Source organism: Maylandia zebra, linkage group LG19 (genome assembly GCF_041146795.1).
Source record: "Maylandia zebra isolate NMK-2024a linkage group LG19, Mzebra_GT3a, whole genome shotgun sequence".
In the NCBI taxonomy this organism is placed as follows: Eukaryota; Metazoa; Chordata; class Actinopteri; order Cichliformes; family Cichlidae; genus Maylandia; species Maylandia zebra.
In genome coordinates this window covers 15764991-15778119 of record NC_135185.1, presented here as the reverse complement: position 1 = coordinate 15778119, position 13129 = coordinate 15764991, and the positions used below count along the sequence as shown (strand labels likewise).

At 40.4% G+C, this 13129-nt stretch overlaps 1 protein-coding gene across 2 annotated transcripts in view; it reads left to right on the top strand.

The window, feature by feature from the left end:
• The first annotated feature begins 330 nt into the window (after positions 1-330).
• alk (ALK receptor tyrosine kinase) overlaps positions 331-13129 on the top strand; it is a 419663-nt gene continuing 406864 nt past the window's right edge. For both annotated transcript variants that reach the window (XM_004559269.4, XM_004559268.6), the window contains exon 1: positions 331-1697. In XM_004559269.4, the coding sequence (XP_004559326.3) occupies positions 962-1697 (736 nt within the window). In that variant the 5' untranslated portion in view covers positions 331-961. The remainder of the gene's footprint in view (positions 1698-13129) is intronic.

The following is a 13129-nucleotide window of genomic DNA, read 5'->3' as shown; positions in this document are numbered from 1 at the left end:
GGCTACAGCCCAAATAGCCTCCCTCTGAAACTATTTGATTTGCACACAACCGGTCCGGGAGAGTGCGACTAATCCAATCCAATTTCCGGACACGTAAAAGGCTCGGTGATTCATTGAAAAAAATCACCAAAGACAATGTGCCGAGCTGTGCAGCTACACCTCCTGGCGTTTCTAATTTCAATAAAGAAATAGGCAGAGTTACGGCTGCGCTGAGAGCGCATCACATGTGTCCATAACGACGCTTTTCGCACAAGGGAGTCGTGTTCAGAGAAAACGGTTTTTATTGACGTCAAATGGATGTGTGAATGACTTTACCGCATGTGCAGGCATGACAGCAGCGATCAGAGCTGCCAGTTCTGACCAAAGGAGCACCGAGATCTTCAGTAGACTGTAAACCAGTGAGGGTGTCCAAGAGGTTTCCAATTAGCCAGGACTGTGAGATTTTATTTGAAACTTTAATGGCGGCTCGACTCCTCCAAACTCATTGTGAATTCATTTAGTTGTGAGGGGAGAGAGGGACGCTGCATCCCGCTTCTGACAGAGAGACCACTTGTACCGCCGTCACAACTGTGCCAAGAGACAGGGAGTCTTTGAAAGCCACCGGAGCGGACCCGACCGGCATATCAATCAGCGTCCCGGAGAGCGACTCGCTAGGTTCGCACTGGTAATAAAAGGTATTGTCTCAGAGGTCTGTGTGCCGGGAACAGAGAGGGGATATGGCACTTTTCCCGCTTGCAAACCGGAGGATAGCAATAGTAGGTGGCAAACGAATGTAAAAGCCAGTTCCCCGCCGTCTTGCCACGGGTGCGCACCGGCAAAGAGGCGCAGGACACGCAGGATCATCGATTCGCACTTTGTGATTTTTGCGCTGCGTAACCTATGTGACAAGAGCGGAGAGGAAGCGGTGAACGGTGGGATTAAGGCGTGCGTCTCCTAAACTAAACACTCAAATTCTCAAACCATGGACGCCAGGATATTATTTTTGCTTGTTTCTTCTGCGGCATTTCTCGCTGAGCTGCACTGCGCCTCGCCAAGGACCACATCGAGGACGGATCTGCCCGCTATCGGCTTCAGCAACATCAGCGGGGAAAGCGGCGGCAAAAAAGACTCGAACCAAACCCAAATCTCCAGGAACAAGAGGAAAACACTGGCCGTGGATTTTGCGGTCCCCTCTCTGTTGCGCTATTATCTGGCGGAGTTCATAAAGAGACCCTTAAACGGCGACTGCCAGACTTTTAGCGGATGTTACACGGTGCGCGCAAACTTAAAAATGCAATGCATACCTTTACAGAAAACCATTTCTACTTTTGTGGACCTTAAGTCTGCAGCGGAATCAGCACTGAGGAACGCGTCTGCTGATGGACAGTTCCCCTCCTCCTACAAGCGACCGCTGACCAAAGTTCTGAAATTGGGCTTGACGAAGGCGAGCAGGAAATCTAACCAAGTTGTGGTGGAAATAGGAGAGGATTTAGTCAGGACGGGATGCGGGGGGCTGTCTGTGTACGAGGAGGCCCCGGTGTACATCCTGGAAATGGACCTCACAACTATTCTGGAGTGGTGGCTCGGCGCTGAGGGGGGGCGGCTCAGGGTCCGGCTTATGCCCGAGAAAAAGGCGCAGGTGCCAGGGATTGAGGATCGGTACACAGCGGCCATTCGAGCTTCAGACCCCCGCCTCTACCTCCAGATATCCTCCGCGGGTGAGTCCCTCTCTTCCACCCTCCCTTCGCGTTTTGCTCTCACTCTTTTGCCATGCGGTTCGCCCACACCCCCAGATGCAACTCGCTCACGGTTGTGATTTAAGTTCTGATGTGATTAATTTTTGATGCCGAATCCAGCGCGCTTGAAGTTGCGCGCTGGGTGTGCTTTGGCTGGCTTCAATTGTGGTAAAGAAATGATAGCACACGGAGGAAGATCTGTTATTTGGACTGCTCTGATGGGAAAATGATGACTGAGGTATAACTACGTGTGTGCGTGTGTGTGCGCGAGAAGAAAATACAGGAGGATTTCATACATTTAGTTCTGTTGCTCTGATTCAGAGGGCTCACCAGACCCCTGTTTTATTATTGATGCCCAGAGCAGCTCTGAGAGATGAACTGAATGCTGATTTAATTTCCAAACACTTTGATTATTTCCACTTGGTATCCATGATATGTATATGCAGCATCTTTAGAGGATTCTATGTAATCAGTTCTGAGATGATAATTATTATTTCATTTGAAGAGAGGCCTCATTGCTTTATAATAACACGTCTATACTGCATAAGGATGACTATAGGGTATGCAATGATGCTTAAGTTGGAAAGGCCCCATCAGGGATTTATTTTTTAACTCCACTGGCTTCTTCTTAAAGACACCTTCTCAATTCCCCAAGCTAACCTGTACTACAGGTAGGGTGGAGATTTGAGAAAACAGGTTTTATTTTGATTAGGCACAAATTAAGCCATTATCTCTAAGAAAGCTTTAGCACGCAATACTCAAGGGTCCTTCCCCTGTTCTTCTGAGCATCGGCACAATCAGTGTAATTGCTTAATCACTTTGATGAGGGAGGCTGGCCCAGAAAAATGCAAGGGAATCCATCAGACAAAAGAAGAGGCTGGCTAGGCTGGAAAGAAGACACCCATCACCACCTCGACCACCTTTTCCCCTCAAGGACTGTGTACACATAGAAATGTATGCAAAATACACAGTGAAACTAAGAAAGCCATGACTGTACAATATGCAGTAAGTTATTGTCAGTGCTGGTTGCCACGTTAGGATTTCATTTGACATATGCTGTTATTACAAGTAGAGATGAAACACTTCAGTATGTCACACGCACACATCTGAGACTGTAGTAGAGAGGCATCTGAGTGGACTACCCGTGCAGCTCCCGGCAGGGATTCCAGCAACACAGCTGGTGGTGTTAACAGGTGGGAACCCATCTTGCGTTGATGCTATGATATGGTTTTTGCAGTAAACACATCATTTTTAGTTTATTTTTTAAAAGCACCCCTTTCACATTGTGACATTTAAGCAATACTTGAGAAAAACACTGAAGCCTACAACTTCCAGCAGCTCTGTTGCAGATCAGGATGGTTGCTATTGTGTGACTGTAAAAAAACAACAGGTACAGAAACAATGTGACATCTGCACAGGGAGGAAGTCAGAGCACCTGGATGGGTCAGCAAAATTTTGGACTTTGGCAAAGGATGTTTCCTTTCACTTGTCATTATGCTTTTGACACGCCTTCATGATAACCATGGTCTGTTGCAGAAACTATGATTTTCCCAAACCAGCTTGTGTACCAAAACAAACCCAAAAGTCATAAAAATGCTCACATCAGCGGTGTGCTTATATAAGCATTTTTAACACCCAGCTTCTTTTTAATTGAAATGGAGGTAATATGTCGGCTCCCGGCAGGCTTTCTGCCCAAAACAGTTTTGAGTGTTCGCAGGTGGGAAGCCAGCAGGGGATGTTTTTTCTTTCCCCTGGGGGACTCAGCTGGATTTTTTTGAGAGCACCACTTTCTTTCACTTTAAAAACCACCAAGAGGCCATTTTCGTACATGTGAAGCCAAACCTTAACCACAACTGTGTCATATCAAAATTGTTTTATTTGCCCAACACTCTCTCTGACATATTTGTCCAGCTGACAGGGATTTAAATCAGCTGAAGCTCCTCCTATGTATCATTCTGGGGGACCATGACATCTTTAAGCAATACATTTATTATTTATTCGTTTAATTTTGAGGAGAAGATGACATTCACACTTCAGCAAACTAGGTTTATGTGTGCTGCACTTATGTAAAACCAAAGAACAGCAAAAAACTGGAAATATAGACTTCAATGAGCACTTACAGGATTTGATTGGAATAAATAGACTACTGTCCATTGTTTATTACCTCCATGATCATTTCTCATTTCGCCTCTATGCCGCATCCTTACATAACCCTAAAATTGATCACATATTTAATCATTCAGGAAGAGTGCTGCTCAGAGGCGCTTCGTATACGAAGCTTTGGCGAGAAGATATAGGCGTATCCTTTCATTTCAAATCTGTTGGTAGGGGGATGCAGTGAGAGCTAAGCATCAAAGTAGAAAAGGAAAATAGTAAAAGGACTGTTCTTTCACACACTAGCTCATTTTTCTCCTACTGTATGAAATAAGAAAGCAGGAATCTAAGCACAATGTCAACGTATGACAGAACATATAATATTATTGTTTTCTCTCTCAAACACACACACACACACACATATATATATACACATCTTAGAGGCATGCTGAAACCTATTTTCCTTACACTATTAGAAAACTGGATGTGTTGCCAGTAAAAGTACACACTTTTTATGATTCAAGTTGACAGACCATAGACAGCATGAAAGAGGAGCATAGATGCCGTGACATCACCCAGCGGTTCCTGAAGTCCTACTTAGAAGGCTTGAGGAGTATTTTCTCCGTCACCATTGTCTTGTTTTGAAACTGGATGTGAAGAAAGGGGTGGGTCTGACTATGAAACCATACACTGTAGTTTAAGAGTGTTCTACTGTTGCCTCTGTGTGATGTCAGTGATTGTGGAAATCTCCCTGATGCCCAAAGTTCTAGCTGTGAGCACAGCAGCCCTCCTGGTCACTACCAGTCGCAACAACACTGAAAGTGGAGTAGAAGGGAGCTAAAACACATTCTTATCAAATAAGAGGCACCAAGGCCTAGTATAAGAAATCCAAGAACAACAATATAAAGTTACCATAGATAACTAGCTAAGCCCTCTAAGGAGATTTTGCCTCTGATCTCAGTGCTTTCATTTTTCTACCTACTGTATACAAGTGGGACTGCACATAGTGTTACACAGTGGCCAGTTTTGGTCTGCATATGCTACAAGGAGGTAATGAAGTTAGCCTATTTTAGTGTTTTAGGTTTTTGCGTTGGGTTGTTAAAACAATAAATCATGTGTTGTCTTCAAAAAAACCAAAACAAACAACAACAACACGCGTAATATTTCTTTAGCATTTGTCAGAGAATGCTCAAAATTCACCAGCTCATCCCACTGAATTCACCCAGCACCGACAAAAGGTAAATTCCAGTTAAAATCTATTAGCTTCAAAGTCATAAAAACATGAAGCTACCTTTTTGTGACATATTTTAACCTGATCTTCAAGGTATACTGATTAGGGTTAACGATCTCACCTCACACAGCACATTATGATACAGGTCAGGTGAACTGCCAACTGTATAATTAGATGTAGGTGTCAGTCTGGGTGTGAATGTGTTGTCGGTATGAATAAGTTCACCTGGGAAAGGGCACTGACCTATAAAAGGAGTGTGCTGCTGTTTGCCTGGTGTCAGAATATGACAATTCCTGCAGATAATATAGTCTGGCGTGGTTCTTGCTGACCTTGATACTATACTGTCAAACAACACCTTTTTGTTTTCATTAACATTTTTTTTCTTAATTTTAGAGCAGATCTCAGTACCAACCGAATCACCCACACATTACACTTCTACTACACATGTGAAACTTTACATGACAGGCTCCTTCCACCAGAGCACTGAACAAACTGCATGCTAATTCATGCTGTGGATGTAGTGTACTCATCAACACCTTTACCATGAAGACAGGGAGATGTGGCTACAGGCCAAATGAAAACTATCCAGCCTCAACTATGTGGTTGCAGATTAGCTCAACAAATGCTGGACAACCACTGTCGACTTCATTAACTAATCATCAAGGACGAGTATCTCTATAAAAGCAGAGGGTGTTGCATGTTGAATGTTAAAGTTCATGATAGTACAATCGGATAAACTGGAACAATGGCTTGGAAACGTGCCATTCACAGGACGTCCAAAACAATGTCCTGTGGACAGATGAGACCAAAGTGGATACATTTGCAGTAATGCACAGCGCTCATGTTTGATAGAAACTAAACACAGCATATGAGCACGAACACCTCCCATGAACTCCTTAGCACAGTGGTGAAGAGTGATGATTTGGGCTCGTTTTGCAGCCACAGGACCCGAGCACCTTGGTGTCATTGAGTCAAACCATTAAAGTCTATATCAAAGTGTTTTAGAGACTAATCCGAGGCCATCTATCAGACAGCTAAAGCTTGGCCCAAACTGGGTCAACAGCAGCAAATCAGATCAACACAGAATGATTGAAAAAGAAAATAATCAAAGTGTTGGAAGGGCCCATTCAAAGATCACACCTCAACCCAACTGAAATGTAGTGGTGGGAACCCAAGGAGGCTAAGGTCAACACTGTAAAGAAGAGTGTCATATTGTTGTGTTTAAATTTTGTCTCAAACTGATAAAATTAAAGTCAGAAAGTTACTTCAAGCTATTTCTGCTAAAGGTGGCTCTGGAAATATTGGCATTATGTTTTTTTTTTTTTTACAGGACTATACAGAGTACTGTGAAAACCCTTTTTCCCATGATTGCATGTGGTTTACCTCTACCTCTGGTTATCGTCACATAACCCTTGCCAGATCATACATTGTGAGACTGAATATTTTGTATGGGATTTTGAATAGATTTGCCAAATCACAGTTTATGTGATGCTGGTTAAATTCACTTCTAAACAAAAGGGAATTATCATGAATGATCATGGGTAAGAAATGACAGAAGTATTCACAACATGGGTGGACTCCACTGACACTATAAGCCTCACATTGTATGCTCAGTGCCTTCGACTTGATTACTCTGTTGCCTGTTTGCAGAGCCACAGTTATTGTCATAAGTGATGATTACATTGTGTGTTTCTGCAAAGCAAAACTGTGTTTACTTGCTGCTGATCCACAGAAAGACATGAGCTCTGAATATTTCACACACGCACGCACACACCTGTCCTCCCTCCGTGTCTTTCTGTTGTCACGAACTCCCTCCTCCGTACAAAATGCCTCAACACTAGGCTCCAATGAGTATTGTCTCACTTTTTCAGCATTTTTACGCCCCTGACTCACCAATGTTTGGCATTTTTCTGTGTAATGTACGTGCTACACTTGTTTTTCCAGCCTCCAGAAAGACGCTGGCTATTAGCATGAAATAAATACCCGCCATGGCACCCAGAATAATTTGACAATCAGGGAAGCATGCCTGCGGGAATCAAGGCATTAAACTCTGCACAGTGCATTTATACTTACTCGCCTTGTGCGCTCTATGGGGGACACCATTAATAAGAAATACTTCTACCAGTTACAATATAAGAGAAGGGAAACAATGCTCTGCAGGTGTGATAAAGATATGGCCTCCACTTTATTAACCTTTGTTATGTTTACCAAGTGGTGCCATAAATAGGTTGCAAAAGAATCTTTAAATGATTTCAGCGTTGGAAGCTGGAAGAAGTCGAGCTTCCGCCTCATTAAGCTGCATATACCTTCCTCAGAGCTCGTTGGGAAGCTGATGTTTCTCGTCGCTCCATTAGCAAAGAGTGTCTTCATGAACACACTTAACAGAATTTGATTGAAGCCCTAAAGTAAAAGACTGCTACCATCATGCTTGAAAGGAGCAGCTGTGCATGTTAGAGCATTTCTTGCCATATTTGCCATTCAGCTCAGCCTCAAATCCAAACACATGATTTTCTATTGAGCGTCACCAGTATGCCATTTCCTTGGAGAGCCTCAAAATTGAATCCTAGTGTGTGGATGTTTTACGCGTTAAGCAAACTCAGTAATTCCTTCTGAATCATAAAGGAAGCAAACAGTACATTACATACTCAGCACTTTGTTTACCTTGTGTTGTCTGTGGCCCTTCTGGAAGGGATTTCTCTTTGGAAGATGGAAAAACAACGTAATTTTCAAAAGCTTTTCCTTTGTCTCCTGACGAAGTAGCTGGTGTAGTAGCCTCGAGAGAAGTTTAATCTATGGCGCTAGAGAGTGTAGTCGGTCCGACAAAAGTTACTGTTCACCCAGCATAATTACAGTCATTTGTAAACAAGCGTTCACAGACACACTCAATTAATTTTATCATTATTCATCTTCATTTTTTAAGTAATTATTGTCATTTGAATTGTTTTGTTGCATTGTCATTAACTTCATAGCTAAACGTGATTGACTTGTTTTTGCAGTAATAATTATGTGTATTCATGCCAATGAAAAACATGCTAATGTGAATTTGAAGGCAGGATTTCTGTGATTACGATCCCGCCAACTCACAGGCCCAATCACCACTCGAGCCACAATTATTTCCACAATATGCCAAACATTGCCAGGCTCTAGCTTCTAGCACATTTGTCGTTGCCTTTCTTCTGTGTTACAATAGAACAGCTTTGAGTTTCAGACATTTCAGATGGTTGTTAGGACAAATATGAGAATAAATAAACAGGTAATTTAAAAGTTATTTACTAGTTCCGGCACTTTTTTGTGTTTATTTAAGACCAAAATGAAGATGTTCTGAGATTGGGCCTATAAGAATCAAAAACCTCACTTGTAGTAATTTTGGCTTATTTTCTGTTCAAGGCAATTTTCTTGTGGACCTCTAGATTATTTTCAGCAGGACTCCTACTTTTGAATCGCTCGATAGTCCTGTTTGGTCTAATTGCACGTGTGTATCTGCAGTGTGTGCTGGATCTCAAATGTGTCAAAACGGTGATCCTTCAACTTGATTTTCATTTTCAGTAAGTGGACAAAGTCATGGGGAGGCAAATCTGGTAAGTGGTCCAGATGGTGAGCAGACTGTGTTAGTGTGGCCAAAAGATGTTATTAATGTGTTCTGTGTCGACATGCTCCACAATTCAGATCACTGCTGCTGAGTATTCTCTCTCAGATGCCTCAAGATGCTGCAGCAGAACTTTGCATTGACAGTCTCGCCCAAGGAGGCAAATTCATGTGCAGAATCTCCCGAATTAAACAAGAGAAATCCCTGCATTTGGGATTGGAAATAGTTGATTTTTTTTTTGTTACTGAAAACTGCTCTACTTACCAGCGACGATACTTAGTATTTCTTATATACCTGTTAATGTTTTTTTTTTTTACACAAGTTTGCCGTTAATGGTGAAATGATAGCATGACACAGAAATGTTCAAAATACACCTTCAAGTGAGCATTCAGAAGCTCACTGGATGTGTTGTGAAAATGTATCTGATACCAAACTGAGCCTAACCTAGAACAAACTCTAATATAACACAAACACACAGCCTGTGACAATAAAAAATTTAAGTTTTCAAAATAATGATCTGTATAAAAGCCAAAAGATTATCTAATACCATCTTGACCTCCAGAAAATGAAAATTTAAAAAATGACCATAGTACACTGATAACTGTTTTCAAGCGTGCAGGCCTCTGAAGGGTTGCAGGCATTCAGGGTGGGTTTAAAAAAGTAGTAAAAAGTCTTCATTTTGCAGGGCTAAAGACCTTAAAAATACACTGACATGTATCGGCTTGCACCTTCTTCAGGGTGTAGAGATACTAAGACACCAAACAGAGCAATTATAGCTTCACTCACCACAGATGTACTACGCTAATTAAATGCATCATTTTCTTTAGCTTCTAGGGGCAATGGCAAGCACATTTCTCTAGCCTTTAAGGATATCACCTAGGAAGTACATAGCCCTCTGATAAGGGTGTTTATAAACACTTTTCTAACCAAAGATAGTGAAAACATAAGAAGTTAAACTCTATAAATAATAAAAAGGAACAGAACAAATACACTGAAGGCTCAGATCGATAGTTAACCTTTGCAGAATTTTAAAAATTCCTTTAAGATCCTTCAGAAAGTCACAAAGGATCCATGGAAAGCATGGATCACTCACCTCATCCATGTCAATTTATTCATAAGCAGTGTCTCAAGAAAAGTAATATATTACACATAACTCGTTATTTGTTTTTTTTAAAGTAATGGAGTACGTTACGTAATTACTCACCGGAGAAAGTAACTGATACACCACTTGTTACATTACTTTCCCATTACTCCATAAAATGTCTTGAACAAATTGTTACATAATTATCAGTTAACAATATAGGAAACAGAGCCGCACAGCAACAAATCTCTATCCTAATGAGGACACACATACACTCTTTCTTTTAGTTTTTACATATGAACACAAAGTCAATACTACAGATCAAAGATGAAAACCAGCCCAAAGAGACTTCAAAGCCATTTCCACAGTTATTCTACTTTAGAAACATGAACAGGTAGAAATAAAGGCTGCAAGTCTGACTGCTCACTCAGCTTGAAAATCACTCTGGTCTCTTGGCTAGCTTTCTGTCAGCATGCTGTCTGTGCAGATGCTTGCAAAGTTCTGTATGCAGTATAATCTGGTTGTTTCTGTCTTAGATGCAGTTTCCTCTTTACCATTGCAGGTTTTTCTTTTGTGCAATAAAAATAAAAGTAATGTCGACAACTTATCTCCTCAAAAGCTGTTTTGTGCCAACATTTTTGTCCTCCCGCGGACTTACTGAAATCAGTTAATTGTAGCACAGGTAGAAAAAGCATGTTTTTTTAAAATATTTTTTTTACTAATAATTACTTAATCAGTAATTACTGAGTTTAGCACAGTATGTATTACCGCATTACTGAAACACGTTACTTTGTAACCTTCCTGATTTGAAGACAAGCTGGCACTGCAAAATATAATAATGTTCACCTTCCTGGTTGAATCTGGCTCAAACTTTTCACTGTTTGATGAAGCTTCTGGGGAAACAGATGAGAAGAAAGTTGTACTGTTCAGAAGTCAAGAGATCCATTTATATCCCTTTAATTTGGCTTAAACCAAATATAGACATTCACTAAAAGAAAAATAATAGCTACAGCCAAGCATGAAGATGTCAATATGTCAGTGATTTACTGCTTTAGGGTGACTTGCAATTATTGAGTGAATCACAAGTTCAGCTCTTGGACAGAAAATCAGTTATTAGTCTGTTAGCTGTAACTGAAACACTAATGTGAAACATAATGATCCCAAGAATTTGAGAAATCCCAAACCTCTAAATTTCTCAAAAAATATTCCACCACAGTAATGTGAAAACCTGATTTCTCGATACTGGAAGTGTTTGGTTGTTGTGGCAGATTTCAAAGCAAACTATTAAGCAACAAGAAGAAATGGGTGACCTTTTTGCTTCAAGAGTTACAACTTAAAACTTGTATTTTGTGTGGACTAAAGTTTCATTTGTTTTATGTTAACTTCTGATTAAAGAGATGGCATTGTAGTTTGCAGAAGATACAGAAACACAGGAAATAAGGATGCGGATGAATAAGTTTTTGTTCATCCTGTGACACGCCATTTCCCATTGCCCAGCATGAGCTACTGCATGATAGATTAGTGTATGTAATACACAATTATATGGCAGACTAATAAACACTAGGTAAGTTAAGAACGAACATTTCTGGGGACTGCCTGAGGGTGCACAAGGGTGCTCCTATGAGAACCATAAACCTCCAAGAACCATTTTTCCTGATTACATTCACTCCACCTACATGAATTTTAAGTTGGAAGATGCTGTTAGTGAAGCTGTTGTTGTGTGACACTGGTTTTATGCTAAAAAGTGCATGCGTGAATTTGCACTGTGATATTAATACAATGCACCGGTCTATATCAAAAAAAGACCGGTGGCTGTTTTTGTTATATGTCATGAAATTTGAAACAAGCCATCAGTCTCTGACAGAAGGTTCCTCTGGCAGACTTCAGCGCCTCGAACCACTGATGATATACTCCAAAAGCCAGAGTGTCAAATGTTTTTCTTTGCCTGCATAACCAGCTTGTTGTTTTGTGGTCACTGATAATGTTAATTAAACCACACCAATTCAGACTTGCTTTGGCTGTTTTGAGGTCTCTTGCTTTCTTTTAAAAAAAAAAAGAATGCGTCAGCATTCTCAGAGTACGTTTCCACCACCGCATATATGCTTAGTAAAGCCTGGAATTTATCATCGCTTAATTTCTCTGCATGCTGTTTTATTGTGTTGTGTTAGGCCGACGTCATTCAACATGTGTATCGTCTCTGCTAGTGTTCATATGTTTGTTGTTTTAATACAGTCGCTGCCAAGTATATGTTTGAATCGCTTACTCTTTAGTAGGAGCAGAGCAGAACTGTGATAATTCCCACTGCAGACATTTCAAAATGATCGGACTTGCTCCAAAAGTTACATGAAAAAATTCCAAATGTGCCTAATGAAAATATCTTCTAATTGCAAACTTTACCAAAAGAGATTCATTCAAAAAATCTAAATAAAGGAACAGCCTCAACACTGGAAACAAATCATGCTGAATCATATAATGTACAGTATAAGTTTGACTAATTACCACATTAAAAAGAGACCATTTACTACTAATTACCTTGTGGCAAAAAATATGTTCATTTACTTTTGTTACCCAGCACAGCTCAGCCAGATGAGCTTTTTAAAAAAATCCAAATTCTTCACACATACAGGCTGCACCTTTTTATACATGTAGAAGAAGAAAACAAGATTTGCAGTTCAAGCAGCAGGCAGTCCTACAATTTGAAACAATTTGCTGAACATCCCGTCGCCAGCTTTGTTTACCTGCCTGCACACAAATGCACAAGTTCTGACTTCACAGGTGCAGTTACCCAACCACCACCTAAAAAGAAGTGACTCCTGAATCTACACACAGGCATACACTACAAGCAGCCACCATTTTCCACATCAGTATACAGATGAAAAGTGATGGCAAACTCCAAGTAAGAGAGAAAGTTGAACCTCCAACTGGATTACTGGGATTAATATCATTATAACAATCATAGTATGCATCTGTATATATGTCTGTATATACCCCATATATTCGCCTACTTAATGAGTCGGCTAAACTTTGCACAAATATCACTGCACATACAGCAATTACTGACATCTGTATGTTTTTTTGTTTTTTTTAACAGATTTAATTATTAACCCCAATTCTTTTGATTTTTGTACATATTATATTAATTAATTATAATCTGTAAATGTGATGTTATGTTCTCCTTTTGTTTGTTTAAAATATCACATTCAATGTACATTGTCCATTCGTGACAAGTTACTTAACGTTCACCAGAATTTGTATCTGTGAATGAATTTTGTTTGAATCACCGCAAAATACGGGAAAAGGAAGTGGGGGGAAAAAAAGTTGCAGGCTAGTAGCTGTAATGTAATTGAAAAGAATATCAAAAACTATATGCATTACTGAAAAAAATGCACATCATTTGACTTGAAACATTTTGAAATAGCAGC